The following is a 20482-nucleotide window of genomic DNA, read 5'->3' on the forward strand; positions in this document are numbered from 1 at the left end:
ATAAGGAATTGTCTCAACTGTTTTTATAAATCTTCAAGCTGGAAACTTACTTCCTCTTTTTCCAGGAAACCTGCTCTTCCTGTTTCATGACTGTCTCTGTCTGACTACGATTCCTTATGATTAGATAGAGAAAATACGTAAAATTAAAGCAAAGTTTGCAGGAGACAAAAACAACACACACACAACCAGATTTATTTTATTGATGTTTAAGTCTACTGTTATGTCTAGATGTCACTTGTGCGATTAATTTTAATGTAACTTTATTTATTATTACTGTAAAACTTAAATCTCCAGCATGAGGAAGTGGGATGATCTCGGTTTCCTTGACAAGCTGCTTCACAGCTCAGTGACATTTAGATCATAGAACGTCAAGCCGCCAATCGAACAAGACTCAAACAAATGAGTTACGTACAGGATGTTTTCACACAAAGAATAAATTTTATTTATTATTTCCCACAATTTTGTCAATAGTAAAGGTGAAAGTAATAAAAACTCAAAATAACTATACTAAAAAAAATGTTACTCAAAGGAAAATGTTAAGGTATGCACAGTGTACGCAGCCGTACAGCTGCAGGCTCTACTGAACAGATAATAGTTGGCAGTTTAACACACCGCAGTCATTGCTTGTCATTATGTTGCAATAACAAATTATCTTTGCAACAATTAGTATTTATCTACTTGTCCATGTAAGGGTCTGGGTCAAAACCTCCTTAAACTGTTTGACGCACGGTGGTCACAAACACAATTCAAAAGCCATTCTATGCATGTGTATAGATATTGACAGTATACTTTCATAAAAGCATCAAATGTTTTTTTGGGCGGGGGTGAGAACTTTCAGCTGCGTACTTCTAGGAAAGTGTCGATGCAGCTTATGCAGTGTGACTTGCTGTTGTTCCATTGCGTGTTCACGAAACATTTCTTGAAACTCAAATGGCAGCCAGTGAGAAAGAAGTGGCAACTGTCTTACCGATGACTGTACAGGGTTTTTTTTTGTTTGCAAAATGTGGAAGTCAAAGATAAAAATACTGAGACATCAATTTAACAGAAGAGGACTAATAAAAAATTAAAAGTTTTTCATGTTGAGAAGAAATTGGAATCAGCATCGAAGATAATTATATGTAAATGTTAAATTATAAATTTAACAGTGGCTGGTACCTGATACATTGAGAAGGATTTCTGTTAGAAATTTAAGAGTTGAGGTAAAATAAAAATGCAGCTCACCAAAATGACTGGTTGAGGTCGATTCCAAGGTCGACAATGCCCTCTCCGCTGCTCCTGTTGCCCGAAGGAAATTGGACTTTTGTGGAAATGAAATGAAATTAAAATGATACATTAATAAGTTTGTTCATGCGATAAGTCGTTAGAAATTAAAGCAGCGATGAATGTAAGGAGGTACATGAAACAATCATAATTCAGCCATCAGAGGAGAAGTCGTTGTTCAGATGTCAGAGCGACGAGCCCCTTGTATTTGGGAGCGACTACGTTTTCAGCGTTTTGGGGAAATTGCAGTCGTGATTTCACAGAAGAGTTGCGGATTCAACACGTTGGAATGAAAACACAACTTTATATGAACTGTGTGATGCAGTGAGAGCTCTGGTGGAGCCAGCTGCACATTGTCCAAAGAAAGAAAAACATAAACAAACCATCATCTTCTGACTACTTCCTGTCGTCGTCTTCTTCGATGTTTTTGTCAGTAGTAACATCGGGTTGACGATCATAACCCAAAATCTATTTATAAAAAAAAATTAGTTGTTTTTTTTTTTTACTCCGTTTGTAGCTGAGTTAAAAATATATTTGCTTAATGTGTGTCAATTAAGCAAATATATTCTTATGGTTAATGGAAACACAGTTAGAGAGGAAACAGACAGAGCAGAAATAGTGAATCAGAAATAAGAAAAATTGGAAATATTGAAGCATTAAAGGGGATCAAATGTTAGTTTAGTTAACATGCTGTATTGTTTGATTGTTGATTCTATGTTGCATTGTGTTTCTGTGTTTGTAATGTTGTAAAGCACTTTGAAATGCCTTGCTACTGAAATGTGCTATACAAATTAAATTTGATTAATTGATTGATTGATTGATCAGTCAGATAAAAAAAACATTATAAGTTTAATAAGAAATGTGGGCTCAGTGTTTAATACTTGTTTAAAGGTTGATATTTTCAAATGGTTCTTCTAATGTGACAAAATTTGACTCACTGGAACCACGTTCTAATTTATTAAATGTGACTGTATGCAGTGTTGGTTCGATACATTTAATCTGGATAAAAAGAGGAAACTTTTATATTTATCTTTCTGAATCTGTATTTTTGTCATTATTTCCATGTGAGTAAAATTATTTTATTGTTTATGGTTCTAATCTGCATTTCTCTAGAGCCTGTATAGACAGAATCCATCCATATGCCCATGTTGCAATTCAGCAAAAAAGTAAAAAAAAAAAAGCCACAATGATAATTTTTATAGGGGCAATGTATTTTTAATTGTTTTGGACTAATTAAAAGATTTGATCAAAATTTTGTATACCACAACAGCCAATGAATGAACTTGTGTTTTCTTACACAACGCAGCTGCCCACACTGTTTCTCAACAATGTAAAACACATTTACCTTGTGACTCACCTCAAGTGAAATTATTTGCAGGGTTTCCACGAAACAGAAGTACTTTGTCACTTGTGTCACCGTGACAGGCATTACAGCGTAAGCTAGATTAAAATGGTTTGATTGGTTGTTGTTTGTTTATCACAGTCAAGCAAAAGTATAAAAGAGAAGAAATGTTTGCAGTTTTTTTAGAGAAGAACTCCACTTTCAGATCGTGAAGCAGGTCGTCTTCATTCACAGAGACCGACTGATCACAGGTGAGCAGCAAACTCTCCACAACAACCAAATGTTAAGAATTTGGTCAATGTGTTTTTATGGAATTAATTTTTAGCTGATTACCTTTCCTTTGTTTTTAAAATAAAGAGCATGATATCATAATGTATCTGGGCCTGAAAAGGCAATTATGATTTAATCTGACAGAACTTCAAATTTATCACTTTACAGTGAAAAAAACTTCTTTAAAAGTCCCGAAACAGGACAATTACATTCACTTTCCATATACAATGAAATATTTTAACAACAAAAGTTAGCACGGTTAATTTTACATTTAAAAAAAAGTTGAGGTTTGTTTCAAGCCAGATTTTATTTCCATCTCAAACAGCATATTTATATTCAATCCCAAAGCAGAGAAACTAATCAACAACTAAAAATAAATTCTGGAAAATTAACCAGATAATTTATAGGCTGGACTTAACCGACTTGACAGTTTGGATAAATAAATAAATTCAATTCAAGATTCAGGAAATATAGAATTTCTTTTGGCTTCAAGCCACCATCTTGTGAGAGGCAAAAATGAAATCAAATTGTACAAGCTAATGAAATGCATGGAGCACATTGTTATATTTCTCTCCTCTTAGAAGTAAAAATAATCATTTATTCTGTGTGATGGCTTATTAATAAACATTGAGATGGAATATTAGCAGAAGGACATGAAAAGCACAGATGAGAAAAAAGGGTTAATCTTTGATTTGCATATCATTTTGTAATTTACCCAGCTCACTTATTACTTATGGTCTTCATGAAGCTGTTTGTTCACTGCTGTTCTCTAACAGAAACATCTATGGAGAACAAATGGCCTTAAATTCACATTGCTCTCTGGTGGAGCAGTTTTCTTTCAACTCATTAATAGTTGTTAACGAGATTATTTAGGGGTATTAGAATTCAAATGCAACACTTTCCACACTTAACACCATTTTGTCATTTTTCTGTAACTTCACATTTAACCTGTTAGTCTGTTTCATATCACATATGAAACGGTTTAATTAGTTCAAATACACTGCAATGTTTTAAAAACTCATAAAGTAGCTATTTGTTGTCTAAAAGAGGTTTTTGTTAATGAAAGAGTGAATAAATTCATTTAAGATTTTTATGTCAATTTCCTGACACAAAGTTATTTCAGGGGCGTGCTGTGGTGGCGTAGGGGATACCACGACCCATGTTTGGAGGCCTTGAGTCCGTTTGATTCCTGGACCCGGCAACATTTAATGCATGTCTTCATGTCTTCCCCCCTTTCCTGTCAGCCTACTTTCAAATAAAGGACACTAGAGCCCACAAAAGACCCCCTGGAGGGGTAAAAAAAAAAAAAGTTGTTTCAATAATATATATATATATTTTTTTTATTGTCATTTTAGAAAGATGAATGCTCTTCTGATCACTGTCCTTGTCCTGGTGGTTGGAGGGGACGCAGCCTCCAATCTTTCTCCTTGTAGCAGGATTTCTGATGAAAAGATCTATGAAAGATTTATTCAAAACCACGTTCTGCAGGAGCATTTTGACACTTCCTCAGATGTTCAATGGAAATCGTAAGTTACTCTGGAAAAAATAAAACCCATTTATCATCCCAATTTGATGGGATTCAGTTATTGGACACACCACCGGTGTACAATTTGCTTTAATGTATTTAGTGATGCTTCACTAAAACACTGGGCTGCTCTACTAGCAAGAAAGGAAACTACAAAACATGCAGCTCACAATTATCCAAGCTAACAGGCTAATTCCCTTGTGCTTCATGAAATACCCAACAGCCAAGGCAAACATACCAACAGTATGAAACTGGTGATATATGTAAATAAGTAAAAGAACATATTCAAAATAAAGTGAAAGAAAAACCACATAGAATATACATCGACTTGCCATAACTACTGAGGGCTGCTTGCTCAGGCATGATTGTCATGTTAGATCCTAATTTCACTAACTCTTGTACCAAAGAGCTAAAATATATAGTTCCATAAGACAGAAAGAAACATCATATTGCTAATAGATGCAGCACTGCTACTTAAAATGCAATTTCTAACTGATATTCAATATTACTTGGTTACTTGTTACTTTCTCCTCAAATCACCACACAGTCTTAATGTCGTATGCATAATAATAATAATACCTGTTGATTCCACACATAAAGATATTATAGTACAACATGTATGTCTATATAAAAGCACCTAGTCGCCAGCAACTGTATGTAGATTTTATTTGATTGTAAATCAAATAACAATTGCAAATAAATTCAGGCACAAGAGTTAGAATATTTCTATAAAAAAATATTTGCTTTGTTAACTTGCTGGGTTTTTTTTAAAGTAATATAATAACAGGTTTTGACATTTTGCTTTTTCAGTTACCTGCAAAGAAACAAACTCTGTCGCAGACGTACGCAGTCCTTCGTTGATGTAGGAGATGAACGTCTTTATGTGAACATCTGCAACGGCAAAGGGATGGTTAAAGAGATGAACTTGTGCACCAGTAAAAAGAAAGTTTGGCTGCATGATCTCAATGTCAATACAGATGATTGCAGCGTTACTCATCTTAGCCAATATAGATATGTGACTGTCGCTTGTGACATAGTCAACAATCTCTGCCTTCCTGTTCACTTTGAAAGCAGCCAAGACAGTGGGCCAAACGGCAACGCTCAAACCTGCAGGTCATAAACTAATCTGTGGTTTGACTTTGGAAACCAGAGTCTTCCAGGTTTGGCAAAAATGCTGTTTTGCTTTGCTGCATCTCTCCATATCCAGCTTTAGTTCAGCCTTTAAATGCTTTGAGTTACGTTTAGATGAGTTTATTTTAGAAATACACCAGAGAAATCACACAATCAATGAAAGACAGTGTGCAATTTAGTTTTTAATATTTCAGCGGTGAGAACCTTTGTTGGTGGTTTGATTTTGAGACCTGAGAACTCAAAAACTAATTTGTTTTGTAAAACATCTGGGAGTTTTGGTTGTAATCTTGAATTGAGAAGTTATTCTTTCTTACCTAATTAGAGTTGCCATTAAATTATTAGTCCATTTGTCCAGAGCATCAAGTTACCATGACATCCAGCTATTTACGTGGGACAACAGAAATGTGACTTAAATTTATCTACGTCTCTGAATCACATAGATTCTATACATGGGAAATACTTGATATACTTTTGCATCCCTGATAAATATATATGAAGTAACAATCATAACAATAAAGTTTTATATTTTACAGCCAAATAATGAAATGTTTTCTAAGTGCTGTGAACAACTTTTTGTGTTTAAATGATTGTTTTGCTAAAGATGTTTCCAAAGCTGTGCAGCATGTTGCTTTGTTCTTTGCTTTGCTTTAATAAAAGTTCATAATCATACATTCATTCCAAGTTCTGTTGTCATTCACATTTATTGTTTTTCATAAGCTCCATTCTGTGTCTTTGTTCTCCTTTCAAGTCACACTTGTTTTTTATGACAGAAAAGTCAAAAGCGATCAAAAGAAAGAAGCTAAAATTTGTAGCATAAACGTTATGGCAAATATTAAAATATGTGCTATAATGGTGGTAAAAAAGACTTCAGGGTTTCAAAATCTAAAACAAACACAAACACATCCCGTTATAGCTCAAAAAACAAAACTACTCCTGTCTAAACCAAAACTGAAAGACTCAAAGACTACAATTACTAAACTCTCTTGCCGGCCACAAAACAAGGAAGAAATTAGTCAAAAGTAAATGGCACAGAACCTCTACCAGACTCCCCATCCAAGCATTGTACCATACAGAAGTTCAAATGCCAAAAATGAACCAAAAGTCAATTTACAACGACACTGAGTGCTCAGTTAAGAGTCAACAATGTCACCAAAGAAACAACGTGGGGGGGACAACGGGCCGCAGCACTGGATGGCTGAAGCTTTTCTGCAGTCCACTGATGAGGGGGAAGTGACTCCAGGTGTGACATCAGGCCTGTGAATGAAAAGGAGCAAAGGCTGTCCTCCAGGATGAGGACCCCTAGAGGTCAGTGGACCCAACATAAAGGAATTACAGGGTAAACTATTGTTGCTGGCTCACAAATGTATTCAAGTCGAGGATAAACTTTGTGGAAGAGGGAACTGTTTGACCTCACAAAGGAATTGCTGCAACCCTGGGATCTGTAGCGGTTTCCTCCTATATGGGCGACACATTACATAAATAAGTCATTTGATCCCAAACTCTATTGAGAGACAGGAATCTCAATTCATTAGCAGTGGCAGCTAGTAGTGGCACTTCTTGGCCACTAGGGGTGTCATGGCTGCTGCCACTGCTTTGGGGAATTCTGATGTCAGTTTTTAGGAAACTTGTTAGTTATTTTATTGTTCTTAATTATTATTGTTTGAAATGATGATGTCATTGGTTATAAAACCATGGAAGACCTGAAATATTTTGACTGTCAGCTGTGGCAGATTCAACATGAATGTTTATTTTGATCAAATCAGTTAAACAACAATAGATATTTACATACAAACATACAGCTGCCACTAGTCACTGGAACGGCCACTTTCCGTCAAGTAAATTCAGTCAAAATATTACAGGTCCCACATGGTTAAATAACCTATAACATCATCATTTCAAATGTAATTATTTACTAACAGGCAATATAATATAACCAACAAGTTTTTTGAAAACTGTGGCAGCTACTAGTGGCAGCTGCCGCAGACATTCCCCACAACAGCAGCAGTAACTTGTAGCAGCTTGTGGCAGCTGGCAATACTTTTGGTATTTGCAGATTTTTTTTTTTTAATTCAGTGTCAAGGACAAATGCTTTTTAAGTGTGATGCATTAAAGCCAAGCACTAAATCACTCTTAAATTATAATTTTGTCTTTGTTATCTTTTAGAGTCATTCATCACATATCAACAAACACTAAAGTCTAACCTGAAGAAGAAGCTCCAGTTTGTGTTTGAAGGAATTGCTAAATCAGGAAATCAAACTTTCTAAATGAGATCTACATAGAGCTCTACATCACAGAGGGAGACTCTGGAGATGTCAATAAGGAACATGAGGTCAGACAGATTGAAACAGTGACCTGGAAACCAGACAGACCAGAAACAACAATTAGACACGAAGACATATTTAAACCCTTACCTGAAAGAGGTGAACCAATCAGAGCAGTGATGACAAAGGGAGTGGCTGGCATTGGGAAAACAGTCCTAACACAGAAGTTCACTCTGGACTGGGCAGAAGACCAAGCCAACCAGGACATTCAGTTCACGTTTCCATTCACATTCAGAGAGTTGAATCTGTTAAAAGACCAGCAGTTCAGCTTGGTGGAGCTTGTTCACCATTTTTTTAGTGAAACCAAAGGGATCTCCAGATTTGAAGAGTTTGAAATATCAATAATAAATGAAGTTGGGGTTATTTCACATACCTTATAAGATAAAGAAATTCACATTCACAATATAGTAGACTTCTTGCTAACCAGAGAAAAGCTCAGAGGTGAAGTGACGGCCTTTAACTTCTCTCTTCACTGTTGTGATGGAAAATTGTATGTGCCCCTCAACCCTCTTGTGCGTTAGATTGTGTCTGCATGATCTCATCATGAGATTGGTTAAGCTGCTTTCCTATAGGCCTCTACAGTGCCGTATAACAGCAGGAGCTTCTTGATCCTGGAGATTATCTAATTGTTACTTCCCCAATGTAGAACTTATCTGCCCTCTTTAGCATCAGTGAACAACCTCATTTCTTTAACAATAGACAAATAGCCAGACCATCTGTGTTGGGCTCCACAGAATTGTTGGTACATAACAATCAGGGATTCACACCTATTGTCCAATCAAGTCTCTCTTCTCTGACCAGAACCTATAAATGGAAGCCAGATCCTACGACTCTGTATTTCTGTTCTCAACTTGCAAAGTTTTAATAAACTTCTTATTTCTTCTCATCTAGTCTCTTGTTAAAGTAATTTCTTCCATTACAATTGTGTCCTTGAAAACAGGAAGACAGCACCCACAGCACATAACTTTATTTACAGCAACAAACCTGCAGATGACTGTTAACACAAAAGAAATTGGGAATCCAGAAATGACTCCTCTACGAGTGACTCACAGGGTTTCTGCCTATTGATTTTAAATAATCCACAAAGTTGTGCTTTATATCTAATGGTCTAAAATCTAAATAAATAAGCTTTAATGTTCTGACTTCACTATGCACAGTGCCACAAAATGATAACATGGCTTAAAACTGAAGTAGGCAACATTTATAAAAATATGTTTTTAATATATTTGTTAACACTGTCACCATGTTGTGACAGTGTAATATATGACAAAGATATTATGGAGAAACGATGAACCCCTCTGCCTTCTCCCTGTGGTTGTACTGCTATCTGCAAAAATACACAACTAGGTAAAAAAACAACCAATAAATGGTTTTTCTGTAGCTTTAGGTTGTTTCTCTGCCGTTAGCACAGCTGCTGCAAACAGCTGAGTTTCTTTGCAGTTAATACTTGAAAGTTAAATGGATTTCCAAATGCAGCAGTGGAAATTAATTATTCATTTACCTCTGAATTGGTAAAATCAATGTATTACTTTTTCATTTATGTTTGATATGTACATTACAAAACAGCGTAAATTAAGACAATATCAACAGAGTACCAAAATAAACAGTAGACAAAACAGAAAAACAGGATAGCTCACTCAGATGTGATGTTTAACTGTGGTCAACATCAGCTGTACCCAGAGCAATATCCAGGTTTGTAAAGGGGTTCAGGCAGAATTTGATGAGGGGCTTTCTTTCTATTCAGAACATTACCACCACTGAATTTAAGCATTTGTGTTCTAAGCAGAGGCTTTGCTTGCTTATACCTTGGGCCATCTCTGTAGCTGCCTCACAAATTTCTCTAGAACAGGAGTTGGTTGTTGTGGTACTAAAGAAAACTCTCTCATCAGTCATCAACGACTATAGACCTGTTGCCCTGACATCCCAAATCATGAAGGTCCTGGAGAGAGTCCTGTTGGCCCAACTGAGTTAGCAGACAATCACATATCAAGACCCCCTGCAAGTTGCATATGCTGTGGACTCTTCAACAAACCCACTGTCATCTGGATAAAGCAGCAGCAGCACAGTGAGGATCATGTACTTTGATTTCTCCAGTGCATTTAACACCTGTTGAGCCGTGGCGTTAAACGGACTGGACCTGCACTATCGTTTTGCAGGTTCTGGTCCACTTAGAAACAATAAACGGTACTAAATAAAACTCCTCCCTAAAAGGGAGGAGGGAGGAGTAAACTGTCACCACCTCAGCACTGCTCCCTACTTCCTAAGTGTTTAGATTTCACTTCTTCACATTTCATTTTCTTGTGGTGCAGGAACATCTAAAGGTAAGACAAAAGCCTATTTTATGAGCTTACCTCGTCTTTTACAGGTTTATTTTTGTAATTAACTTTATTCAAGTTATTTACACTCAGTATAAACCAAGCAGGGAATTAAAGTCAGTTTGGATTTTGTATTGGCTGCTTTATGCAGAACAAAAACAATTGTTTTATTTATTGACACTAAAGTAAATTAATATTTTTGAAGAGTAGTTTGATATTGGATTATTCATGGAGGTATTTCCTTTAAAATTCTCAAACTTACTTTGAGCTTCAATTTCTTTTGAAGCTACTTTGATGGACATTTCTAGTGGAAATGAGATCACAGTGCCAGTCAATTCTTTTAGATGTAATAATAATGACTATTTAATTTCCCTTTGGGGTCAATAAAGTTTTTTTGAAGTGAAAATCTACAATTACAAAACTTCTAAAAATCTTTTCTCTCTGACTTCAGCTTCAGTTACAAAGCACAAATATTTTTGCATCAAAAGTACCTCCATACAAAACTCTTTGTCATTAATGACCTACAACAAACAGGTCAGACATCTTCTATAATCCATCGTTATTGTTTGAATGTTTACATCACACATCGTTGTTGAATGAAGGCACAAACTGATGCGTCCATGAAAAAATGAAAGCAAATGTTAAGAGAATGGTTAAAGACTTTATTCATTATTTCCTTGCACAATTTTCCAAAGGCATTTTTCTAACTTATTTGTTGTTGGTTGTGTTGTACAACTACCGATATAGAAACTGTAAGGATCTGTATTTTTCTGTGTGTTTATTTTGAGTTCCTGTGTCTTCCAAGTCTCCGTCTTGTCCTGTCTTCCCCTTGATTGTTCCCAGGTGTGTCTCATTCCCTGATTACCTCCTGTGTATTTAATGTCACCCGTGTCTCTGTGTCTTTGTTGGGTCTGAGTTGTATGTGTTCTTCAGTCGCTACCTACGTTGAGCCCTGGTCTTCTGCTCAGCAGTGCTGCCTGGCTTTTTGGACTGTTTTTTAGGATTTAGTTCCTCATTAAATCACATTTATTCATCTCATCCTGGGTCTACTGCCTGCTGCCTCACTACCTCATGCCACAGTTCATGACAGAAACACTTTTTAAAAAAATTGTACATTGGTACCAGAAGTGGTGACTAGTTACATAACATTTTGGGCAAATATAGTTTTACACCACTTTTTATTTTCACTTAAGTAACATTATAAAGTAATTTGGCTACTCTTGAGGAAATTTTATGACAACTTAATTTCATTGAATGAAGAATGGACTGAACTGTGTTAAATGCACTGGAGAAATCAAAAGAACATGATCCTCACAGTGCTGCCTGCTTTGTCCAGCTGACCAATCTGTGTTTTTCTGTGTTTTAGGTGGAATGTGCGGCTAAGTTGATGTTGACGTGAATTTGAAAACATGGAGGCATCTAATGACAAAGAAGAGGAAGTTCTTTGCTCTGAAACAACTTTATGCAAGGGCAAGAGGTGAGAATTCATATCTCTTCATGTCTGTGAGAAGTCACAGACATTACATGCATTATTTTGTCCATATGGAAAATGGTGTGTATGGTCACTATTATTTTTACCTCAGGAAGATTAAAATTAAAATTATAGATATCATTCTTAATTATATTAATTAACTCAAGAAGTTTGTTTCTGACAGGAAATGTGATGGGTGTCTGACTGGCATTTACATTCTCATTCACAGGAAACAACAGAAAGAAGAACCCAGACCAACCTGTCTGTCCTTTAAGAGCAGCCACTCAAAAGATGCCTTTATTCGTTTTAATCTTGACCAACCTTCAGATGCAAAAAGGTGAACTTCATGTAAATTGTCTCATGTTCTTTCAAAATTCTTGTTCTTAGTAGTGGAAAATTATATAATTGCATTTTATTATCAAACCAATGTCTTACAAATCCACCACCACAAAACCATCATGGAGTTAAAGGGATATGGAAGGTAAAACAAACGAAAAAGAAATGTTCTGTACCCAAAGGTTCCCCCCACAAAGTTCCATCATAGGGTTTTATGAAAAACATATATGTTGTAATAAATTAATACAAGTGTCATTCGTGCTCAATGTGAGCATCCATTTTAAATATTTCTATGTACTGACTGCACAACTGGCACACAGAAATATTTAAAAACAGCAGAAGTCCTGTCAGAAACATGTCAGATGAAAGTGTCTTGTTTAGACCCATGCTATCAGGCTCATTAGCTACTTATTATCCTTGGGAGTTTCCATGTTTGAAAGTACAGTTTTGTTTCCCTTATGTGACATGTTAAGAAATTAAATGTAAATACATCTGTTGACTAAACTTCTAAATACATTTAGCTACATGACAGTTGTCTTATGGAGGACTCATTAGCATATATAGGTGTTAGTGACTTCTACTCAGGTTGTCCTGGAATTTTTGAAAGAATTTTTGAATTCTCAGTGATTTCTCCTTAGACTTGACCAGAACTCTGACGTTGGTCAACCTCCCCCTGAGCATCAAATGCAGCTGGGCTCCATATTTATGGTCTGTATACCACAGATACTACATTTTAATTTCTTTTTTTGGTTCTGTGATGCACTTTATAGATCACTTGATTGTCAGATTTTATCAGATGGGTTATTTATATCTTATTTTGTTTCAGGAACTGGAGAAAAAGATTGTGATGTTTGTGAAGGATGAGCTAAAGGAAATCCAAAAGGTCTTGTGTTCAGATTACCCCGAATGTTCTGAGGGTCTGGAAGAGGATGAGAGGGTGTCTGGAAATAAGGATGAAAAGCAGAGCAGCAGCAGCAGGAGCAGTAGAGAGGCATTTTTAAAGATCACTGTTGACTTCTTGAGAATGATGAATCTGGATGACCTTGCTGACCTTCTGCAGAGCAGTAAGAGAGTTATTTTTCTACATAATTAATAAATCTACCAACATTTTTAAAATGCTTGAAGAAAAGATAGTTAAACACTGATTCTTTGAGAATACCTTTGGTAGTTGACACCAGTTTTAATTTAATTAAAGATTAATTATCTCACAAGTATTTATTTTGACATAGTGGACCTTATACAAGTTTCTAATATTTTCTAATCTCTTCTGTCAGGCAGTCTTCAAAATGTGAGGTGCTTGTCATGTATTTTCAGCTTGGTATCATAGAATAAACAGTTGGATATAAACACTGTTTCTGTTGAGCACTTTACTTTGGGAAACTACGGGTTAGGACAATTATTAACACTAGCAATTTAGATCAAAATAACCATCTTAGGGCACAACTTGATCATCAGGAAAATAACAGCCAAAAACTTCAGTAAAGTTTTTGCTTATAGATACCTGCCTGAAACATTTAAGTGCCAACAATGCACGGTAGGGAAGTTAATTATATTTTATGAATAATAAAATTATTTTTCTTGAACTCACTGTCGAGGACAAATGCTTTTTAAGTGTGATGCATTAAAGCCAAGCACTAAATCACTCTTACATTATCATTTTTTCTTTATCTTTTAGAGTCATTCATCACATGTCAACAAACACTAAAGTCTAACCTGAAGAAGAAGCTCCAGTTTGTGTTTGAAGGAATTGCTAAATCAGGAAATCAAACCTTTCTAAATCAGATTTACACAGAGCTCTACATCACAGAAGGAGACTCTGGAGATGTCAATAAGGAACATGAGGTCAGACAGATTGAATCAGTGTCCTGGAAACCAGACAGACCAGAAACAACAATTAGACATGAAGACATATTTAAACCCTCACCTGATAGAGATGAACCAATCAGAGCAGTGATGACAAAGGGCGTGGCTGGCATTGGGAAAACAGTCCTGACACAGAAGTTCACTCTGGACTGGGCAGAAGACCAAGCCAACCAGGACATCCAGTTCACATTTCCATTCACATTCAGAGAGTTGAATCTGTTAAAAGACCAGCAGTTCAGCTTAGTGGAGCTTGTTCACCATTTTTTTAGTGAAACCAAAGGAATCTCCAGATTTGAAGAGTTAAAGGTTGTGTTCATCTTTGATGGTTTGGATGAGAGTCGACTTCCACTGGACTTCCACAACAATGAGATCTTGACAGATGTAAGAAAGTCCACCTCAGTAGATGTTCTTCTGACAAACCTCATCAGCGGGAACCTGCTTCCAAAAGCTCACCTCTGGATAACCACACGACCTGCAGCAGCCAGTCGATTCCCTCCTGAGTTTGTTGGCATGATGACAGAGATCAGAGGATTCACTGACCCACAGAAAGATGAGTACTTCATCAAAAGATTTAAATATAAGGAGGAGGCCAGAATGGTAATCTCCCATATAAAGAAATCAAGAACCCTCCACATCATGTGCCACATCCCAATCTTCTGCTGGATCACTGCTAAAGTTGTGGAAGACATGTTGAACAAAAATGATGGAGAAGAACTGCCAAAGACCCTGACTGAGATGTACATTCACTTTATGGTGGTGCAGAACAAACTGAAGGGCATCAAGTATGATGGAGGAGCTGAGACAGATTCACACTGGAGTCCTGAGAGCCGAAAGATGATCGAGTCTCTGGGAAAACTGGCTTATGATCAGTTGATGAAAAGAAACCTGATCTTCTATGAATCAGACCTGACAGAGTGTGGCATCGATATCAGAGCAGCATCAGTGTGCTCAGGAGTGTTCACACAGATCTTCAGAGAAGAGAGAGGGCTGTACCAGACCAAGTTGTTCTGCTTTGTCCACCTGAGTGTTCAGGAGTTTCTGGCTGCTCTTCATGTTCACCTGACCTTCATAAAATCTGGAGTCAATCTCCTGGTAAAAGGTGAAACAAAATCCAAGGAATTGGAAAAAAGAAGGCATGAATCTCTAGAGACAGACATTTATAAGAATGCTGTGGACATGGCCCTAGAGAGTCCAGATGGACACCTGGACTTGTTCCTCCGCTTTCTACTTGGTCTTTCACTTAATACCAATAGGCGTCACTTAGGAGGTCTTGTAAAACAGACAGAAGAAAGCTTGAGGGCTAATAAAGACACAGCCCAGTACATCAGAGAGAAGATAAATAATCATCTGTGTGATGAGAAAAGCATCAATCTGCTCCACTGCCTGAATGAACTAAATGATCAGTCTCTGGTGGAGGAAATCCAACAATCTTTAAATACAGGAAGTCTTTCAGCACACCAGCTGTCTCCTGCTCAGTGGTCAGCTCTGCACTTCATCCTACTTTCATCAGAAAAAGGTCTGGAGACATTTGACATGAAGAAATACTCTGCTTCAGAGAATGCTTTACTGGGGCTGCTGCCAATGGTCAAAATCATTAGCAAAGTTATGTAAGTAAAGATGTAGAAGAATTCATAAAAATATGTAACAAATAAAACAATCAGATAATTACTTGGTATTACTTCTGTCCTTTCAGACTGAGTGGGTGTAACCTCTCAGAGAGAAGCTGTGAAGCTCTGTCCTCATTGCTCAGCTCAACATCCTCTAGTCTCAGAGATCTGGACCTGAGTAACAATGACCTGACAGATTCAGGAGTGAAGCTGCTGTGCAATGGACTGATGAGTCCCAACTGTGAACTCAAAATTCTGAGGTGAGATTCATTTAAATTCTACTATTGCTATCATATTTACCAAATTTGTGAACATAGGAAAACCTGCTTCTAGTGGTGGGAATCGTTGACTAACTGTTGCTCTAGCTCTAATCCTAATTTGATAAATTGAATGATGCTAATACCCACCAAACAATGACACATGTGCTACAACAGCATGTCACTCAATAGAGTCAAAGTTTTCACTACTCGCCTATCTCTATGGTTGCACTTCAAGATGTGCAACCATAGAGATGTCCAACCATACAGAGCACTTCCTTTTAACAGACCTTTCACTCATGGTTACACTTTTATAGTTGTGGATTATTGCTAACTCTGTTGCTGATTTTGTCCAACTTACCACAGCAAATCATGCAGGACATCAGTAGATTTTAGTGTTTAATGTAGAACTACACAGATGGATTTTGAGTACAGAAGAAATATTTGGTGCACCACATCATAAGTGGAGAACTTGAAGAGAGAAATTGGAACTGCTCCTTAAACAGTCTTCACCCTTTTCTAAATAAGAGCACGAATATAATGTCTAACTTCCTGAAAAACTCTTCAGTCACCAAAACTTCAATACAGATGTTGAACTTTATTTATGTGAAATTTAAAAAGTCAGCTAAATAATCTAACCCTTTAGAAGAACAACGAAATTAATTTCAGTACAGCCGATCCAAAGAATAACAAGAAACAAACCAACAACCTACTTTATGATGGAAGAGGCTGCAGCCATCAAGGGAGATGGCCTTTTGTTAGGTGAGAAAAAATAATAACATGAATGTAGATGAGGGGAAAAACATATTGGACACAGAGAGGGGTTACATAAAGTACATCTGCATGTGAAAAGCAACATATTGACTCCATAAAAACACGAAGCATGTGGAATGGGACACAATAAATTGGCGAGTCCCAGCGCAGGCCATTCAGTTGATGATGTAGCCACCTGGTGCAGTTCAGACAACCACAATTGTTTTGGGTCAGGCCAACTCTGTTAATTTTTTCTGCCTTAAAGTCTCACTTGTTTAGACATTGTCTTTGTCTGTCTATGTCTAATTTCAATGGTGACTCCAAACAGGCAAAGTTGTGGTAAACATCTTCCACTGACAATATGGACAGACACACAGTCTTCTGCAGACTGCTGCTTAACAGACATGCTCTATTTTTCTTAGCATGTCATCTAATTATTCCTGCTAAAAACAAGTTATAAAATGTGCTTCACATTGAGATTATAGGTGAGTGTTCCAACAATGTTGTGTGTTTGTGTCTGCAGGCTTTCCGGCTGCCTGATCACAGACGAAGGATGTGCTGCTCTGGCCTCAGCTCTGACTATGAACCCGTCTCACCTGAAGGAGCTGGACCTGAGTTTCAATTATCCTAGAGAGGCAGGAATGGAGAGTCTAGCAGCTATAATGAAGAATCCAAGCTTCAGGCTGGAGTCTCTCAAGTAAGGAAATATTTTCTGCAGCCACACAGTGATACTCAGGATAATGTATTCAGGATTATTGAGGAATAAAAATCCTCGGGGAGGGGGGAGGAGATCTGGATAAATCAATGTGAATATAAGTGTAGGTAGGTAAACCCAGATCTTTCAACCAGCCTCAGACCAAGAAATGCTGGTTTATATCATTAAGGACTTATGCTGCATCAAGGGAAATCAAGCTGAGATAGAGAAATAATTAATTGCTCATACAAATGCAAACAATGTTGAACAGTGGTAATTTTAAGTTCTTGTCCCTTCAACTTCAACAAACACAGCATGGTGCATAATCGCAAAGTGGAAAGATATGTTTTTATTTATCAATCATAACTGATATGACTTAAAAATACAAATCTAAACACTCCCAATTAGCTCTAGTCTATTCTAACACATGAATATGTTTGATCTAAATTTATGTATTTATTGTTAACAAATGTTATTCTATTGTTGGAATTTGGACTTTGTTCCCAGTCTATTTTATTTATGCATCGTATGGGGCAAAATGAGAGTAATAACACAAAAATGGAGGAGGGGCAAATAAACTGTCAACTCTGAACAAAACTAGTAGCACCAGGAAAATATTATACATAGTGACAGAACCGCAGCCACAGATGGACTGAAGATTTCTTAGAAAAACTCAATGAGGTCTAAATTGGGGTGTCCATATTTGCATCTTGATAAATACTCATACCATCAAAACACCTCCTTTCTTACAGCATGGAGCCTGGAGGAGAAAGATGGTTGACACCAGGTCTGAGGAAGTGTAAGTGCATTTTTGATTCATAGCAGATTGTCCCATTTATGGATGTTCATCTTTGTGACAGTGAATTCAGAAAATTATACATCAGTAACTGCATTGTGTTTGTTCTGTCCTTCAGATTCCTGTCCACTAACAGTCGACCTAAACACTGTAAGCAGATTCCTCAGACTGTCTGACAAAAACAGGAAGGTGACATTTGTGGAGAACGAGGAGCAGCCGTATGATGATCATCCAGACAGATTTGATCTCAATCAGCTGCTGTGTACTGATGGTCTGACTGGTCGCAGTTACTGGGAGGTTGAGTGGGGTGGGAAAGTCTATGTATCACTGAGTTACAGGGGAATCAATAGAAAAGGAGTCAATAACGATTCCTGGTTTGGATTGAATGATAACTCCTGGGGTCTAGTCTGCTCTGATGATGGTTACACTGTTTGGCACAATGGAAAAAAAGCTTTCATCCCCTTCTCTTCCTACTCCTCGTCTCCCTCTGGCAGAGTAGCGGTGTATGTGGACTGTCCTGCTGGGACTCTGTCCTTGTACAGAGTCTCTTCAGACACACTGATCCACATCTACACTGCCAACACCAAATTCACTGAACCTCTTTATCCTGGATTTGGATTTGAGTACAAGACAGGTTCTTGGATGTCTTTGTGTTCACTTTAAGCTCCCAAGTTGTAGTGATTGTCATCATTCATCTTGACTAAACTATCACAATAAATATAACATATTTTTCCAGTGTCTTCAGACACACTGATCACCATCTACACCTTCAACACCAAATTCACTAAAACACTTTATCCTGGATTTTCGTGCAGGAATCGTTGTAGGGGGTCTTGGTTCTTGTTTTAGTGTAATCTTTTCTAAGTTAGAACAAATCTAACTTTACATGTGTTTCATCTAATATATGGTTTTAGACTAACATTCTTTGTAAAAATTTGTTCAAACAGCTTAAATAATCATAAAGTGCTTCACAATAGATACTACAGTCTGCAGGAACTCCAGCACCACCCTGTTGCATTGTTGATGCGCTCAAGTCTGTCCTGAACCTGTCCACTAGATGGTGCATTTGGCGAATCTTCCAAATCACCTTCATTTCAGTTCAGCACAAGCCCAGCAGCAAGTCTTAAAGGTTTTGCTGAAATTTGACTTTCCAGACTAGGGGTCATTGTCACTTCCTATTTTGTGGCGCAGGATTGGTGGGGACTTCCTGTAGGGTTCAGAACATGTCTTGTGTGTTTGTCAAGATTTAGAGGATATAGTTTCAATCTTATGTTGGAGGAGCCATCCAATAATCTTCTTTTTTTTCTGAGTGGGCGGGGCTTACGTGATGTCATTAAACTACCACACCAATATGTGAAGCAGAACCCCCTGATGATGCACAAAAAATCTGGTGCAGATCAGATGATGTATCATGGAGATATAACTGTTGGAATAATTTAGGGGAGTCAAATTTCAATATAAACCTTTTGGCCTTTGAAGAGGTTAACAAAAGTCATTTTTTTGGTACAAATTGGATGATGCATGTGTGATTTAGAGCCAACTGTATGTAAACTTCAAGGGATTAGAATTCGTCATTCTATCACAGAAACATGCTGCAGCCACCAGCCGTTGCTGAGAGAAGGATTCAGCATCATGTTGTTCTGTCATTGGACTCGGGTCTAAATTAGTATGAATCAAACAGCAAAATTACGACCACCAGCAGGAAAACAGGTGATCTCCTGTTCAAAGGGGCGGGGCTAAGGTGATGTCACATATTGACCATGTGAATGTGATCAACGCTGGTCTGTTATGACACATAGAAAGTCTGAAGCAGCTGTGAGTTTGTGTGTGGAAGTGATTCCATCTTGAGATTTAAGTTTCTTAAGAATTTCACAGACTGTTGCATAATGGAATTACCTAATGTAACTTGTATTATATACTGAAGTCTTTTTATAACTGGGTGGTCCTAAGAGTGACAGACATACTGTATGCCTACAATCCTTTTGCCAAAAAACTGAAATTAATATTTAAAAACTTTTATCATGTCTTTTACTGTAACTACTAAATAACAAAATATTGCAATCAAAAATTGAATATGTGTCACCTATCCCTCCTTCTATGTACTGGATGTAGTTTTTGCATTTGCTCACTTGATTACATTTTGGCATACTATCAATAATAAAGACAAAGACATTGATGTCACTAGGTTTGTTGTTTTTCTTTTGTTCTTAGGCTTAGTCCCACTTATCTCAATGAAAAAAGGTAATTTCACATACTGCAAATTACATACTTACCTCTTAACACCACAGGTTGTCACTTATTAGGATAGACTTTTTGCTTACTGCAAAGAACTAATCAAAGAAAAGAAAAGATTGCCACAGTGTTTCTTTTGATCATGTCCTAATATATACGTGCGGTGAGGTTCATAGCTGGTGAAGTACTGACTTAATCATAATCAGATTTACAAATATAGACCCCCTACATGGCATCTTTTACATGCCATCTATGTAAAGGATATTATTAATGTAGATATTATTAATTTCGTGCTGTGCTCCACAGCAA

At 37.0% G+C, this 20482-nt stretch overlaps 1 protein-coding gene and 1 long non-coding RNA gene across 2 annotated transcripts; both read left to right on the forward strand.

Moving 5' to 3' along the window:
• The first annotated feature begins 2786 nt into the window (after nucleotides 1-2786).
• Nucleotides 2787-6162, forward strand: LOC111610800. Its single transcript, XR_002753780.1, has 3 exons — nucleotides 2787-2853; nucleotides 4228-4398; nucleotides 5208-6162. It is a non-coding gene; the product is annotated as an uncharacterized LOC111610800 (long non-coding RNA).
• A 3995-nt stretch (nucleotides 6163-10157) lies between these two features.
• LOC102228770 (NACHT, LRR and PYD domains-containing protein 5-like) lies at nucleotides 10158-20122 on the forward strand. Its single transcript, XM_023345676.1, has 10 exons — nucleotides 10158-10170; nucleotides 11531-11641; nucleotides 11865-11972; nucleotides 12610-12679; nucleotides 12798-13035; nucleotides 13647-15441; nucleotides 15528-15701; nucleotides 16975-17148; nucleotides 17898-17944; nucleotides 18060-20122. Exons 2-10 carry the CDS (start codon nucleotides 11574-11576, stop codon nucleotides 18602-18604), a joined length of 3219 nt encoding a protein of 1072 aa, XP_023201444.1. The 5' UTR covers nucleotides 10158-10170; nucleotides 11531-11573; the 3' UTR covers nucleotides 18605-20122.
• Nucleotides 20123-20482: the final 360 nt, after the last annotated feature.

This window comes from Xiphophorus maculatus, chromosome 14 (assembly GCF_002775205.1).
Source record: "Xiphophorus maculatus strain JP 163 A chromosome 14, X_maculatus-5.0-male, whole genome shotgun sequence".
Lineage (NCBI taxonomy): Eukaryota > Metazoa > Chordata > Actinopteri > Cyprinodontiformes > Poeciliidae > Xiphophorus > Xiphophorus maculatus.